This window comes from Planococcus citri, chromosome 1 (assembly GCF_950023065.1).
Source record: "Planococcus citri chromosome 1, ihPlaCitr1.1, whole genome shotgun sequence".
In the NCBI taxonomy this organism is placed as follows: Eukaryota; Metazoa; Arthropoda; class Insecta; order Hemiptera; family Pseudococcidae; genus Planococcus; species Planococcus citri.
The window spans coordinates 77,561,526-77,579,117 of NC_088677.1; the positions used below are offsets into that span (position 1 = coordinate 77,561,526).

Below are 17,592 nucleotides of genomic sequence, written 5' to 3' on the forward strand. Positions count from 1 at the left end.
CCGGAGCCGCCCCTGATCCACCTGGTGCGTTCCCCCCACAGTGGATTTTAGCCCCCCAAAACACGTTTTTCGCCATTTTCTCCCTCGCATTGCATTTTAGCGAAAAATGTGTGGATAGATAAAAAATCTACGTCAAATTTCCGATCTAATGATGTATCAACTTCCCTTGTTGGTACAAGGGGGGTGGGACTACAACTATTTAAAGAAGGGGGGTTTTCTTAAAAATGCATAAAGGCAATAGCCGCCTAAGAGGGGTGAAATGGTTTCCGAGAGCGTTTGGATTGATATTATCATGGAATGTGGGTACCATTGAGAAACTTCCGCGTGGAAAATTTCAGATCCACAGCCCCTCACCTTTTTGGGGAACCCCCCTTTTCTTAAATTTCAAAATCATTTTTCTCAGCCCCATGTGAACCGATTTTCAAAATTTTTTAGTATGTTGTAGGCATTCTTAGGAGGTACCTCCACAAAAATTTTCAGCCCCCTCCCCTCATATTTACCCCTCAAAATGGTGTAAAAATGTATCGTAAGGAGGGTTGGGGTAAAATGGGAATTTTGCGGAAAGTAACTTAGTATTAATGAATAGGGTGTCGTTTTCCTATGATTCGATACCGCTGAGCACGAATATGACGTCAGATTTTTCTCTTACCCTCATCTAGACCTGTCCAGAGCACTTAGCCCCTTCAAATTTGGCTATTGTTAAAAAGCATAAAATAAGTTTAAAACGCCATTTTGAGGGGTAAATATGAGGGGCGGGGGCTGAAAATTTTTGTGGAGGTACCTCCTAAGAATGCCTACAACATACTAAAAAATTTTGAAAATCGGTTCACATGGGGCTGAGAAAAATGATTTTGAAATTTAAGAAAAGGGGGGTTCCTCAAAAAGGGGAGGGGCTGTGGATCTGAAATTTTCCACGCGGAAGTTTCTCAATGGTACCCACATTCCATGATAATATCAATCCAAACGCTCTCGGGAAACCATTTCACCCCTCTTAGGCGGCTATTGCCTTTATGCATTTTTAAGAAAACCCCCTTCTTTAAATGGTTGTAGTCCCACCCCCTTGTACCAATAAGTAAAGTTGATACATCATTAGATCGGAAATTTGACGTAGATTTTTTATCTATCCACACATTTTTCGCTAAAATGCAATCATCCTAGACCTTTTAAAGCAAAAAATCTTTTGTCGCAATTTTGTTTGGGTCAAACTCTTTATTGACTGGACTATTTGCTCAAAAACACAGTTTATTTTTTCAGAATTCCATTTTTCCCATTTTGACTGAGAAATTAGGTTTTTTGATTTTAAAACTTGGAAATTTGTGGTTGATGAAAATCTGGAAATAACTTTATCCTCATTAATAGCATTTTGAAGAAAAGATTAGAAACTCTAAAATTTTTAAAAATGGTCAATATTTTTTCTCGTGAGAGAGTCGAATTTTTGAAATTTTGAAAATCGGCATTTCTTCACGGAAAAAAAATTATGGATAATTTTTACTATTTCAAACAGTAACCGGATCCCATTCAAAAATATTGCGATTTTTACTATGAGATTAGTAAATTTTACTATGAGATCAGTAAATTTTACTATTAGAGTAATAAATTTTACCTAATTCTATAGGTAAAATGTATTTTTTGGCTGAGTAAAAATCACTATTATTTTTGAATGGGATCCGGTTACTGCATTGAAATAGTAATTTTTATTAATTTTTTTTTCAGTGTTCGATTTTCACTCAAATTTGTTTTTCTGTAAAACATTTTTTGATTTGTGAATTGAATTAAACACTCTGATGTAGGACGTGAGAGACTTGAAGTGAACTAAAAATTAGGATTTAAATGCTTCTAATTTTTTGACCATTTTTGAGCTGCAGCAAAGTCCTTTTATGAGCTGAGAAAGTCAACGTAGTTACAAAATGTTTGAGAATTGTTTAGTCAATTATGAATCAGGTGGATTTTCGTCATTTTCTACAACGTAGGTGCTCATAAATCTCCTTTTATGGGTCTTCGGAGGTTAAAATGGTTCGCTAAGGTTCGCTTTTTATTAATTTTATTGACTAATCTTCATTCAAGTACATTTTCAGACCATTTAATCCCCCCTCCCCTCAGTTCATCTCAAGAACCCAAATATGATTAAATGACGTAATTTAGATATTCGAATCGATTAAATTCGAAGTTTTAAACCAAGAGTCACCCTTGAAGCCACCATAACCTTTCTTTCCCAGTTCTAGCTTCAGAAACGTTCATCGAAGAACAGAGTGCCCACAGTCCAACAGCCAATCAAGTCTTTTTGATCCTTCTTGGTCAAGAAAAATACTTCTTTTTGCCCCATGGTCCTTCTTTTATTATACGAATTTTCAAATTTTCATTTTCAATAAAAATTAAGCAATGTGAAATCTCCCCCATTTTAAAATTTTTGAGCATAAAATGTTTTTTTTTATGATATAGACTACTTTTTTTTTGGTAATTGTTCAGGAATTGTGAATTTTTGAAATATTTGTTTTGGTAAGTTGTGAACATGGTTTTTTATTTGGGCGGGAGGGGATGAGAAGGGGTATTGGCCCATTTTTCATTTGAAAAATGTGCTTATGACATCCCTCCCCCTCCTTTTCCTATTTTTGGGTGATTTTAAACTTTAAAAATCTAAAAAATTGGGAAAATTGGTTAAAAAAGCTACATATAACAAAGTCGGGGAAAATCTTTTCTCTCGAGTACTCCACAGTGAACAGCTAAACACTGTCACTTCTTCTCGATGAAGTTTCACTTTCATGCTGATTTTGGGTGGAGGCGGTTGATGGGGGGGGGGGGGGGGGGGGGTGTTGTGCATAAAAATCTCATTCGCCTTCAGTGTTTGTTTATCAAGTTTTTATTTTTTAAATGCTCGTTCCGAAAAAAGTTAAAGTGAAAATGAATGAAAGGAAATTGGGTCAAAACTTCAAACTTGGAGATATGTACTTAGGTACTTGAATTTTTTTTCATTTCATTTTCCTCCTCATTTAAAAGTAGATTTATTTGATGCTTCGAAACTTAAGTTTTTTATTGGGGGGGCGGTGGGGGGGGGTTTAATATCTTTTCTACTCTTTTTTGTTATGAGATTTTACAATTTTCTGCTTAAAATTTTCCAAAAAGTTGAAAAATTGGTTCCCATATTTAAAAAAATTAAATAACAATTTTTCAAATGAAGAGTGATATTCCAAAACTCGCTTTGTCCATTTTCACAACTTTTCAGGAGAGAGAAAAAACAGTTTCCCTTTAAACGGGTAAATTGGATTTTTAGGCGAGTTTAGCAGTTTATTTGGGTGGATTTATGATGTAGGAGTGTAGGTATACACTTCATCCACTAAATACTGCTGAAAAAAATTTCAATAAAAATGGACAAAGCGCGTTTTGGAACATTATTTCTTTTCAAATTTTTAGTGAATTGGCTATTTAGGTGAGTTTAACACCTCATTTTGGTAGGTTGCTGATGTAGGAATGTGAGTTGATACTTCATCTACCAGGTACCGCTGAAAACCCAACTTTGACAAAAATGGACAAAGCGAGTTTTGGAATATCACTCTTCAAATGTTTTTTACACTCATTGAAATATTATATTCGATTAAAAGTTGATCCGAACGACATTTTATTTTCGAAATCTAGGTTGATGCGAGTTTTAAAGTTGTAAAAACCAAGCATTCACTCTCACATTTGGTACTTATTCTTGGCATTATGGATGCGTGTGGTCTAATTTCATTCTCCTTTCCTTGCCCTCTCTTTCGTATTCGTGTTCGAAACCACGAAGTTGTAGTGTTTTATGTGTATGATGTGACTATACCGTGTTACGAGTATAAAGAGCAATAAAAACTTGTTAATTCTTACCTGGGATACGTAACGTTTGGTATAGGCTTTAAAAAACACCTCTGCCTTAAAATTCCTTCCCAAAGTTGCACGCCGATGATTCCAAAAATGAAGAAAACGAAGAAACACAGCAGCAGCACATTGCCCAACATTGGTAACGTGTCGAGCAATAACATTACCAAGATTCGCATACCTGTGAAGAAAATGAGGAAAATTATTAATTTATTAATTAATATTAGAGAGGGAAGGGAAGGGAAGGGAAGGGAAGAAGAAAGGGGAATTTTCTGTAATTTTTCTGAATGAAAAAAAAGAAAATTTGTTCATTTGTAGCAGGGATTTTTCTCACCCGAAACTAGTAAGAATTGGAATATCCCCCCGAATAATTCGCCTTTCCCTTTCAATACGTTTCCTTCCCTTCCTTTCTGCTGGTACATTTTCGACCGTTTGTTGTAGTGGAAAATCCAACCATATTGGTTCGCAGTATTTCGCATTTTCGTGACCATAAAGTTCGATAAAAAATTACTGGTAAATTGGTTAAATTGCAGGATTTTCTCGGTCGGAAAATTCGATGAAAAATTCTCGCTCGTAAGAGAAAGAAAATTGGAAAATTGTTAGGAAATTTTTTTCGTCGACTGTGTAACTTAAAAGCGATTTTTATTTCGATAATTTCGTGTAATGAAACCAAAATTGAAGAATTTTTTCAAAAAGTTGAGAACTTTAATCGAATTTGTTCTTTGGCAAAGTTGTGTTGTTGTTGCTGTTTTTTTTTCTGTTACGAAAACTCGAGACGGTACATTGATTTTGTTTGTAAAAATATTGTAAAGTTCACACGCGTGTTTTTATCCCTTTTTCTCTGTGTGTGTGTACTGTGTACTTATTAATAAAATTCTCGAAACGTAGTACTGTAAGTTTTCGCGGCTAAGTAACTAAATAGGAGAAAAGCTAATTCTTTGAAATTTACTCGAATAAACAAGCGAGGGAAAAAAGTTGGCGAATTATTTTTTAATATTTCGTGTAGCAGATTTTTAAAAAGAGAAAAGACATTTGCAAAGCTGTACGAGTTTTCTATTTTTCTTTTATTTTTTTGGGTTGGGGAGGGGGGGGGGTTAGCCCAACGACGGTTTATTAAAAAAGAGAAGTATAACACCGAAGTTGACGCGAGTAAAAAACTGTAGCGAAGTTGGAAGAATGAGAATGAAAAGATGGTAGAGAAAGATTAGGAATAAGAAGTAAAGCCGAAGACTGGAGATGGAGATGAAAATTTCGGTTTGTATGTTTAGTATGGTAAGTTGGAAGTCGACGACGACGACAAAGACAAAATCTATCGATTTTATGCCTTTATAGCGAAATGAAAAAATTTTTATGTGCATAAAAATCGTATATTACTTTTGCAAAGTTTTCATCAATAAAAAGCAATTTCTTATAACAAAGTTTGCGAAAGAAAGAAAGAATGAAAGAAAGAAAAAAGAAACTTCATTGACCGTTTGCTATTAACTTTGCATTTTTCGTTTTTATCGTATAAATAATGGAAACGTCAGCAGCGCGGCCAGGGAAGGAGCAGTACACGCAGACGCCGAGGGGAGGAGAAGAAGAGAAATGAGAGAAAAAGGAAAATGTATGCGAACGAGATAGCAAAGTCGTTGGTTTTTTTTTCTCAACTCTCGTGTTGGTAGTTTAAGGGGAAAAAAGGCACGAGAACGAAGGATTATTTCAATTTTTTAGGATCGAACGATGAAAAAGCCAGTCGTAGACGTACAACAGGTATAGAGGCGAGAATATAACTGGAAATTAGGGCTTATCATTTGCAAATAGTTTTTTATGTTGTTTAAAAATGAAAATATACGTAAGAAGACGAAAGAGGTGGTAAAACAACTCGGCATTCATAAAAAGTTGTTCGAAAAAGAGCCTATAGTACGAGAACGGAGGGAAAAAAGGACGAATAAAAAAAAAAAGAAAGAGTAAACTTTACGTTGAAAGTTTAGCATAAAATCTAATTGCTTTATCGAAGCTATTTCTCTCTGGGTTTTTTTCTCCTGCTCTTAGTGCTTTCGCGTTTTAATTACGCTACGAACTTAATAAAAAGAATGAAAGAAAATGTCAACATCTGCTTCCAAGAGCCAATAATAATTTTTGTTCGGTATCGTGTCTTAACCCTTTAGTGAGGATTTTTAATTGCGACTGCGAGACCGTGCCATGCCATGGCTTGACTCGACTTTTTCTCGTTATTTTTTTTACACGTTGTTTTGGACCCTGCGTTTATGATGAAGCTGGGCAAGCGAGGAGTTTATTTTTTATAAAGTGGGATATTTTTGAGCGAAAATTGTTGGTTTTGTTATGGAAAATGTATTGTCCGGTTGAAAAGAGTAAGAAATCATGTTCAGTTCCGCCATCGCCAGTGAGTAGTGACTGTAGCAAAAGTTAAAGTACGAGTAAAGTAGAAGAAAAACTAATTTTAACGAAATTCAGCTACAGCCCTATATCACAGACAATAAAAGTTAATGAAAAGAATTCAAGAGGCTGCGTTCATTGGCGGAAAGTCTCTCCAATTATCCGGAGACAGATTATTTCTCAAAAAAAGTAAGCGTTTCGCTTTGATTACAGTTTGAAAATTAAGACGTGAAAGTATCAGGTTTCGATGCGAACTTCTGTCCTACGAGTATACAGTATACACAGAGAACCCCGCAGAACGATTTCTTCTCCATAGGCTGTCTTTGCGATAGCGATGTTTAGATATTCAAATTATCTACCCCTCTACTTCCTAGTATAGGCCTGCGAGTATTTTTTTACGAATTTTCCACCGTTTACAGTTCAAATTGGATATCGATTTTGAGAAACTGTGAATTGAAAGTTGTGTAAATTGAACACAGGGGTGAATTTTCGTCAAAGTGGAATGAAATTGAAAACGTTCGGAGGTGATTTTCGTTTTGAGTTGTCGAATTTTAGACTGGAGGATTCGGGGTACCGAAAATTATGGAAGTTGGCGACACTGTAATGGTCCAAGTTGAGCTTTTCGTGGTTTTGGTGCGTTTAAAAAAAAAAAAGAAATTCTGAAACATAAATATTGCTGAGTTTTACATGCACAGAAAATTATTCTGTTAATTTTCACCTACCCCTTTCCTTTTTATGAAGTTCAAAAAAAAAATCCAAGTGACTAAATTTCTCGAAAAATTGGAAAAAAAATTAAAAACGGATTTCTTGGATACTTTTATGTACAAAGAGAACTTGTTTTTAATTTCAACAAAAACGAGCTCCGAATTTCGAATTTACAGTCTATTTCTTGGAGAAATGGGAGGGGGGGATTCTTATTAGGGAGCGAATTATTGAACGCCCTGTGTCACTAATTCTCGTGAGAGGAAGCCATTTTGAATTGTGAGTAGAAGTCGAAATGTGCCATCAAAATGATCATAATCTATGCTGTATTATTTACGGCAAACTGGTTAGGCAATTTTATTAACACCTTCTGGTCAAGCGCGTGGGTTGGTTCGTTTCCGCGACGTTACCGTGGAAAAATTCCAATCGACGGGCGTTGTGCCCAAGCGCGTGTCGGTTTCATTCCACGAAGTTCTCGTGGCGAAATTCACATCAGCGCGGGGTGAATGAACTTATACAGGGTGTCCAACTGTCCACCCACTTGGCTAAATTTTTTTACGAATTTCATTTCTGCTAAAATGACATCGATAATAGGGTGGTAGAGGGGGTCCAGTTTTATTATTTTCAAGCATCTGTGAGTTTATATGAAAATACCAAGTTTTGAAGGTTCGTTTTATATGAAAATGCCAAGTTTTGAAGGTTCGTATCTCAAGAATGGTTCAATTTGGAGCAAATCTGTGTTATTTGCAGTGTCTCAACTAGAATGAATGAGTGATTCAAATTCATCAATTTAAATTTTAAAAAGCTCAAAATTGAGCTTTACCGGTGAAAGTTCAACTTTCTTGGTGATTACAAAAGTTTACATAATATTCTGAAAAATTAAAAGAAGTACAGCGAGTATTGTTTTTGTATTACTTTCGTAACAAACGAATTATCGAATTAAGGTCTCAACCTCCCTCTCCCTCTCTGCAGTACACCCAAAAGCTCCCAATTTTGATCAAATTTAAAAACAAAAAAAAACAAAAAGCAATTTCGTTGAAAAAAAAATGTTTAAAAATTATGAAAATGTGATGTGGCATGTCGATTTTTACTGATTTGAAGTCCCTGAACTCAAAAATTCGTTTATTTTTGAAATCCAATGCCTTTGAATCCCCCCTCCCTTCCACCACTTTCTCCTGAAATATGGTCAAAGTATTAAAGAATTGAATATCACGTGTGAGGTATCGTTTTTGAGGTTTTTGAATGGTCTTAGATTGAATTCTTACGCACTTTTTGGATTTGACCTCTCAGTGTCCCCCCCCCCAAACCACTCTAATTATGAAGAAAATTTCAAAAATTTCGTAAATACGATGTGACATATCGATTTCTACTGATTTGAGATCGCTGAACTCGAAAATTCGTTCATTTTGGAAATTCGATGCCTTGGAATCTCCACCCCTGAAACATGGCCAAAATATCAAAGAATTGAATGATATGTGTGAAGCATTGTTTGTGAAATTGTGAGGTTTTTGTGTGGCCTTAGTTTGAATTCTCACTTACTATTTTGGATTCAGTCTCTCAGTGCACTTCTGACCCCTTCAATTGTGAAGAAAATTTCGAAAATTTTGTCAATATCATGTCACATATCGATTTCTATTGATTTGAGGTCGCCGAACTCGAAAATTCGTTCATTTTTGAAATTCGATGCGTTTGAATCCCTCCTCCCTTCCACTACACTCCTGAAACAGGGTCAAAATATCAGAGAATTGAATACTACGTGTGAGGCATCGTTTGTGAGGGTTTTGAAGGGTCTTAGTTTGAATTCTCACTTACTTTTTTGGATTTAACCTCTCAGTGGCTCTCCAACCCCTCCAATTATGAAGAAAACTTCGAAAATTTTGTAAATATGATGTGACATATCGATTTCTACTGATTTGAGGTCGCTTCCGACGCAACTGAACCCCTCCCGCTTCCACCAGTGCTCCTCAAACATGATCAAATATTTAACATTGCATATTACGTATGTTGCATCGTTTCTGAGGATTTATAGAGGTCTAATCTTGACTTTTCACTCTATTTTTTTTGATTCTACTCTACCCTTCAGTGCTCCTCCTGCCCCCTCCCATTTTGAAAAAAATTGAAAATCATGTAATATGATGTGACATGTCAATTTCTTTTGATTTGAGGTCATCGAATCCGAAAATTCATTTATTTTTGGGATCTGACGCAGTTGAACCCCCTCCCCCTCTACCAATCCTCCTCAAACATGGTCAAAATATCAATTCAAAGAATTGAATAAATCATGTGTGACACATCGTTTTTATGAGGATTTCGAAAAATCCAAGCATGAATTTGAACTCACTTTTTGAATTCGACCCCTCAGTGTCCCCCCCACATCAACAATTTTGAAAAAAAATCGAAAATTATGAAAATATGATGTGCCATGTCGATTTCTACTAATTTGAGATCGCTGAATTTGAATATCTATTTATTTTTTCGATTCAAACCCTCTGAGCACCCCTCCCTTTCACCAATGCTCTTCAAGCCCCCTAAATTTTTAAACTATAGCGTTGTTGTAAGTAAGTATTAGTCGATTCTTACGAATTCCAAGTCGTTAAACTTGAACACCTAATTCTGTAATTTTTCAACGTACTTATGTAGTTCCTTCAAACACCCCTACCCTCCGCAGATGTCCTTCAAGTTTCCTCAATTTTGAAATAAATTTTAAATTAATGACAATATGGTGTGACATATCAATTTATATTGATTTAAGGTCGCTAAAGTCAAACGTCTATTCATTTTTTTGACTCGACCTCTCTGAACCCCTCCGTCAGTCAGTGTCTCTCAAGCTCTCAAAACTTTGAAACAAATTTCCAAAATTTTGAAAATATGTTGCGACCTGTTTATTCCTACCAATTCGAGATCATTAAATTCGAAAATCCATTTTTTTCTATTCAATTTTTCTGACCCTCCATCCCCCTCCCTCCTCTTCATATGCCCCACAAGCTTCCACAGTTTTGAATAAGATTCCGATAAATTGTGAAATTTATCTTGTGACGTATCGATTTTTACTGATCTGAGGTCGCTGAATTTAAATATCTTTTTATTGTTGCGATCCAATCTCTTTGAATCTCATTTCCTTCCCCTTCAGTGCTTCTCAAACATGGTAAAAATTTCATTTAAAAAATTGAATAGTCGTGCCGTGTGACGCATCCATTGTTAAGTTTTGGAGGTGTTGAGCTTGAATTACCTCTGATTTTTCAGATTGAATTTCCTGAGCCCGAGTTGAGCATCCACCTCATTTTCAAAAAAAAAAAAAATATCGTTTTCAAAGTTAGTGAGCTTGGATTAATTTTCCTCAAGCCCCCCCCACCAATATTGAAACTGCGGAAATATTATGTGACATGTCGTTTCTTACAGTTTCAGCTCGCTGAATTCAAATATCTATTCATTTTTTGAATTTAACCTCGCGAAGTGCCATTTTTTCAGAATATACATTTCTTGAATTATTTAGAAATCATTTTTTTAATAATTAAGAAATTTTGTGATCTTGTTTTCGGATTTTCATTTTCTTTATTCAACCTTCTAAAGTTTTTGGGAAGTCATTGATTGTGTGAATAAAACAAATTTCAACTCAACTTTTGCCAAATGTTGCTAAAATTTTGGTAGTTTTTGGTGATTTTCTATGTACTTACATATGATGTATTTTTTGCAAAATGTTACTAAGATTCCATTACTTTTTGTCAACTTGCATTGATTATGTTAGTAACAAGAAAATTGAAAATATTGGTTTTCTAATTGTTAAAATTTATTACTGACGGCGAGGTTTTTTTTGGGGGGGGGGATGTTTGGTCTTTCAACAGCCACGACCCTTGCAAGAAGTTCATAATTTTTCATGCTATGGCATTGATTCTGTATAAATTACTTATACTTACGTATCAAATTCTGATAGCATTTTTGGTCACCAAAAGATTTTGCAATGCCAATCGAAAGTAATCCATTTGACAGGGTTTTCATAAGTTTTCGAGCACACGATAAAGCCAAATTGAAAAAATACCCCATAAATTATAATGATTTCGTTTCGGTATTAAGTGCATGTACATTATTATTCTTCGAGGGCGTTTCATTTTTATACTCTTGGGTATGGTTATGTACCTATTTATGTACCTAGTGTGCTCGTACTATATGCAGAATCGTAGTAGATCTAGATACCTACACGCGTGATATACCATAAGCTTTTAAAAATATTTAGGTATACTACGTTCTGTACGGATTTAGGTAGGTACATTTAAAGCGAATTTCTCATCGATATGTATACTTGGTTATCGAAGCAAGAAGAAGTTACATTAACGAAATGAAAAACTCGCTATACGTATTCTGATAAATATTTCTTGTATTCGCGGAGATTCAGCGTTTTCGCTGCGTATAATACAAGATTTAAGATATACTCTCCGGTGTTACTAGTGGATAAAGTAGGAGAAGACCCTCCCCTCCCTCCCTCACTCCCAAAAGGCGAAAGGGACAGGGTTCTGCGTATACCAATACCAGAAGAGATGATTTCATTTCGGCGAAATATTTGTCTACGTACGATTCGATATATTTGACAAATGGTCATAAAAGCAAGAGAATTTCGCTTATGCCGAGCGGAGCGAACGGTGAAGATACACAAGTCCACGTTTATCTTATGGCCAAATACTCGTGTAGTATAAAGCGGCTAAGTAGATTTGATTTTTCAAATTCCGCAGAACAATACACAAATAGAGTTAGGAAGCGGCGAGGGGAGGCAGGGGAAACGTAGGGTACTTATTGATAGCGGTATATGAGAAAAGCTCACGGTGAAGAATAATAACCGCTTGTTGTAGTATCGAGAAAATTGATTATTTGATATTCATTCGATATACGAAAGGGATTCTTGGACCGTGATAAATTACGAAATATCGAAGTTGACGAGTTTATTTGTTAAGTGTGTGTGGGGGTAGTTTACAATATATGACGCTGGTGTGTTTCGTATTCGAGTTGGAAAAAAGGATGAATTTTTAAGAATTGAAATCACGATTGAATGAAATAGGATGCATTTGGCTATATAAACTCGTTTCAAATTACTTTAGATACGTACATAAATGATCCTTAATTGCGTGTGATGTTCACGTTTTGCTGAAATTTTGCCACTTGTGAAGGTGCCTCTCGAGTCTCACGACATTGTATAGTATTCTTCATAGTTCTTATTATTATTATACGAGTATTCTATAAGGCCCGAGTTGTTGTTTTGTGTATTACACAGTATGAGGCACGTCGTCGTTCGTCATCATCGCATTGCTGTGCAGCCGGAGACAAAACGTCTGCCTGTTTCTTAACTATGTGTGTACTAAATAGTATTTTATAAAAAGGCTCGTTTGCTCGTTCAAACATAACGTTATAGGTATATATTGTACATGTACATAGGTATAGAGGTTGGTACACGTACCTACGTTAAAATTTTAGAACAATGTTTCATCGTGGAATTTACGCTTTAAGATAAAAGCTCGTTGTTAATTTGACGCGCGCGAGCGACACGATGATGATGACGATGAGGGAGGAGGAAGAGGGGCCGGGGGAGGGGGCATGTATATGAAAATATTCAACGTGTAATCTTTTCTATATGCTTACTTGGTATCCTGTTGATGGCGCGAAGTGGTCTCAGCACTCGTATCGTTCGTATCGCAGTCAAGTTGATGTTCTCGACGTTTAAACAGTATTCTAAGCCTCTGTTGAGAGAAAAAAAAAACAGAGAAGAAAATATGAAGAATGTATGAAATTCGTGAAAAAATAATTATGCACGCGGTACGCGCGATACTCTCGCTTAAAGCAATACTAAGTCAGTGAGAGAGAAGAGCCAAGTGAGAAAAGAGGAGTAAAAGTAGTAGAGATTTTCTTTGAAATGAGCCAGTTCGTTAATTTGGTATTCAATTTGGGAATATGATGCCAATTTTTTTCAAAAATCAAAATTGGATTTTGAAGTTTCAGGTCTTGAAAGTGATGGAAGTGCTAAAAAAATTTTCCAACTGACGAAATACGTAGTTATGCTGGGAACCTCTTACCGATAGTGAAAGTAGTCAAAAAGTAGTGAATTTAGTCAAAAAGGTGGTGAAAAAATTGAAAAAGAACAGGCAACAAGAACCTTCAAATCATTGGAAAAAAGTTTATTTTTGATGAAATTAGCAACTTTTTTTTTTTCAAATATTGATTGAAATTGAAAAATATGTATTTTGTATGCAAATTTTCTTCCAATTTCAATTTTTTTTGTTGAAAATTTGACTTCGTTAATTTTTTTGTGTGTGGGGGCGGGGGAAGGGGGGTTGAGTGGAGAGCTTTTTGAAAATTTGGTTGAAAAAGTGTAGTGAAAAAAATAGTGAAGTAAGTAGTGATCTTTTCAATTTTTTTTTCAAAAAATTCAATTTTTCCAAATTTTGGTTCTACTTTTTGATGAAAATAAGAAAAAAATGACATTATTCACTTTTTAAATTTCCAAAAGTCTTGCTTTGTTGTCAAAAATTGTCAAAAAAGCCCTAATTTTTCCCAAAGTTGTCAATCGTCTCGTTTTTTGTCAATATTTCATCAAAAAGTTTCAAACAGATCTCACTTTTTCGTCAAAAATTGCAAAAAAGTAACACTTTTGGCAGTAAAATTTTCAAAAAGTCTCGCTTTTTTTTTACCAAAAATTGACAAAAATTCTCACCTCTTTCCAAATACCTAGTCTTGTTTTTTAACCTAAAAATTCCAAAAATCGCCTAGAAGTCTCATTTTCGTGCTAGAAGTTGTTGAAAAGATTCACTAATTCGACAAAAATTTCCAAAAAAGCATCATTTGCTAAAATTGTCAAAGTCTTGCTTTTTTTGCCAGGAGTTTTCACTTTTATGTCGAAAATTTCCAAAAAGTCTTGTTTTATTGCCAAAAAGTTACAAAATGATTTCATTTTGTTTGAAAAAAATTTGAAAAAAGTATATCTTTTGCCAGTGATTGTTTTTTTTAATTTTTTGAATGAAATGTCGGTCTGTTTTTTGTTTTTTTTTTCTATTTTGAAACGTTTTGCTCGTGTCTTGTGACTTTTTTGGTTATTTTTTTGAACTTTTTAATGAAAAAAGGTACTTTGGATAAAATTGAGCACGAGCCCTCCGATTATTTTTGAAAATTGCCGAAATTTGTACAATTTAGAAATCTTTGATTTATGAGTTAGGAGAATTATGTACTTTAATTTGGGGCTTGAGTGACTTAAGGATGGTGATTCAAATAAGCAAAAATGTTTTCCCACTTTTTTTAAGCTTCGCAAAGTCTTTTATAAACACTGATTTTCCAAATTTTGGGACATTTCAAACCCTCCCTCCTCTTCTTGTGTCTCAAGTATAAATTTTTGAATGATTGTGAAAATGTCCATTATTTTTCCAAACAAATCGGGCTCAAAACGATTCGCGATTCGTTTAAAATCAAGAATTTTTCTTCCAGTATGTACTTCACCAGGGAAGTAAAATGACATAAATTTAAAATTTTCCATCTCCATCAATTTAGAATTTTCCATCTACTCATCATAAGGGTGTGAAATAAAAGGACAGAAATAAAATAAATGCTGAAAGAGGTGGAGGGAAAATTTAAAAAATTTGGAAAAAGTGAAAGTCATTTTGAAAGTATTTGAGTGTATGAATAATGAGGCAGGTTAAAAAAATTTCTAGCCCTTCCTCTTTCTCATCTTTCGCAATAAACATTGAATTACACGTCAAAGAATCTTCTGATGAATCGTCCCATTTTGTTACTAAAGGTAGGGACTAGCCTACTTGGGGAACCGGGGGAGGGGGAAGTTTTTTTTGTTTTGAAAAAAGAGGTATTTAGAGAAAAACCCCACAAATTTTTCCTGCTTTTATTCAGCTTCATTTTTTCGACTTTTTACTTTATTTGTCAAACTTTGACAAGGAGAGAATTTTTTTAAAAGTACATAAGTATCTAGAAGATTTCTGACGCATTGATGAAACATTTTCTTATGAATGTTTTCATCTTGACTTAGCTTAAAGGGCTTTCAGCCCGACTCAATATTCAGTTGGGTGGCTAAAATTTTCTGAGCTTTTTATCATAAAAAATTTAAAACCAGCAACCTTGAGGGATTGGAAGACATTTTTCTCAAGTATGAATGGGAGTCACATAAATTCCCTCTTCCATTTTTTTAAAGGTGGTCAATGTTTGAAAGACTTGAAAAATATAAAAAAATTGTAAAACTAGGAAAATACCAAAAAATTATTCATCTGAAGAATTTCACCCTCTCCCCCCACCATAAAATAGCGAAAAATCGAGCTATTTATCCGTATTTTTCCAATTCAAACTATCTAGTGTCTACTCTCAGTGCTCAGTTGTGATTTCAGAATATTGCGAATTTATTTTCATAATTCTTTTTTTTTGAGAAAAGGGCAAAAATTCGATTACCAATTGTTTTAAAATTTATATCACCGAAATGCTCAAAATTCAGCTCAATTTTTCAACCAATGGAATCTGCGTCTGTTTAAATTTAAACTTTTTCAGGTACTCGCAGGCGAGAATGGCAAACGCCCTTGAACCTTTTACGAAGGATAAACGTGACCCATCTTGCAGCAAGAAATACCCATCGCACTGCCCATACCCTGCCATGCCCTTCCCTTCAATAGTACGAGTACGAGAACCAAAATGTATCAAAATATTAAGCATTGTGGGTTACGTACATCGAGAGTGGCTCTGGCTATGCTCGTATTTCAAGGTTACAGACCGTTTTAAAATGAAATTAAAATTAAAACGAAAGTGTAAGCAGGGGATAAGCATTAACTAGGCTCGTTAAAAGACGCATAAATGAATTAATGATTGTTCGTCAACACTGCGTATAATGTGTAGCGAGCGAAGTAGACAGGGGAAAAAAATGAGATAGCAGGAAAAAAAAAGCTGAGCGAAAATATGCGAAAGCGTTCTATTAAGTATTTATTATACTATCGTACTTACCCGGCTAAAACTATGAAGAAATCCAGCCTATTCCACGAATCCGCTAAATATGTACCTTTACCATAAACTCCCATAGCGATCATTTTAACAGTCATTTCGAGGGCGAAAAATGCGAAAATGAAATCGTCGAACATCTGCGGGTTAGTAAATTCATTAGTTCCAACGACGACGAGATACAGTGGAAGGAAAAAAATTACGGTATATTTTACGATTTTTCTCTCTCCGGATTCGCGTTTAAACCGTGTGTGATTATAGTTTATTTTTTCCTAGGTGTGTGAGCTCGTGTTTTTTTCCTGTGGTTTTTTTTTTTTGGAAATGAATTTATCTATGAGGTGCGATGAGGTGTGTGGAGATCGTGAGAAGAAGGTTTTCGAGGCAAGAAGTGGTAGGTATTTTTACTAGTGTTTGGGATGTGAATTTGAGCTCTAATTTTTTTTTCAAAATGGAGGGTAACGAAATCAAATCATTTGAAATCGTATCTTTAAAAATGATGATATCAAAGAGAGCTTTTTCGAATTCGAATAGATTTATTTGAATGGAATGTTCAGAATTGAAAAGTGTTGAAAACGTACTGAATTCCCCCCCCCCCCCTCCTCTCCGAAAAAACACCAAATTGGCAGAATTTTTATGGTGACCAAATTTTGTTGTATTAATTTTTGAATAGAGAATTGAAGAAATAATTGGAAAAAAGTTTAATCCAACGTTGAAAAACGTCTTGTCAATTCAGCAATTTTACCACTTTCCGCGAATAACATCAGCATCGAGAGGAAAATGTTCTAAAAAAATACTTTCAACTTTCAGCTCAAACACCTCTTCAAGGTTTTCTTACTGACCTATTCCACATCAACTCGAACTCAAACCAAAAATGAAGAACGTTTCTCTGATTTGTTTTGGATTTTTTTCCCATTGCATTATTTACGGCAAACTGGGTAGGCAATTTTATCAACACCTTGAGGCCGAGCGCGTCGCTCGGTTCGTTTCCACGACGTTGTCGTGGTAAAATTCTGACTACGCGGAAAAAATGGGATCATTCGGAATGTTCACGCAGCTGGTTCATTTTTAATTACGAATTCACTCCGAAGATTGAGCCAGTGGTGGGGGAAGGGTGGTCAGTTTCCTGATTATCACATATTTACAAGTTTTAATGAAAAATTGTCGATCTTTGAAAGCTCATATCTCGAGGTTGGTTGAACTTGGAGCTTATCTGTTTGCGGTACATTGAAGGGAGTGGATTTGAGATCGAAAGCTGATATTTCAGATTTAAAAATCTTGAAATTGAAATTTCGAGGAGATAGTTCAAATTTTCATGATGAATGCTAAAATTGAAAGCAACATAAATTCAAAAAATTGAGAAATCATTGCAAGATCTTTTTTCAGCATTTTGTTTTGTGAAATATAATTTTATAAATCAAATCTTCATATCCCTGAAAACCAAAAACTTCAATTTTTTTAAAAATAAAAAGCGAAGAAAAAACTTCGAGTGATGTGATTTTTTGAATTTTGATTTAATAATGACTAGAGCTTCCCCCAATTTGAGAAAAAAGTTGAATCATCATGGAGATATGGTGCGAGATAAGTATTGATTTTTTGATAATTTCAGTTCGATGAATTCAAATATCCATTTATTTTTTCGATCCCATCTGTCTGAACCCACTTTCCTCTTCCCATCCATCGACCATTCAATCAAAATTCAAAAAATAATATCAC

General features: G+C 34.9%; 1 protein-coding gene and 1 long non-coding RNA gene across 4 annotated transcripts in view; one reads left to right on the forward strand and one right to left on the reverse strand.

Moving 5' to 3' along the window:
* LOC135834789 (voltage-dependent T-type calcium channel subunit alpha-1H-like) overlaps positions 1-17,592 on the reverse strand; it is a 472,203-nt gene that overhangs the window by 95,314 nt on the left and 359,297 nt on the right. For all 3 annotated transcript variants that reach the window (XM_065348765.1, XM_065348758.1, XM_065348773.1), the window contains exons 4-6: positions 15,886-16,019; positions 12,544-12,641; positions 3,850-4,021 (exon numbers count right to left, since the gene is read on the reverse strand). In XM_065348765.1, the coding sequence (XP_065204837.1) occupies positions 3,850-4,021; positions 12,544-12,641; positions 15,886-16,019 (404 nt within the window). The remainder of the gene's footprint in view (positions 1-3,849; positions 4,022-12,543; positions 12,642-15,885; positions 16,020-17,592) is intronic.
* Positions 1-17,592, forward strand: part of LOC135834927 (uncharacterized) — a 191,803-nt gene that overhangs the window by 80,461 nt on the left and 93,750 nt on the right. The gene's annotated exons all lie outside the window — the stretch shown is intronic.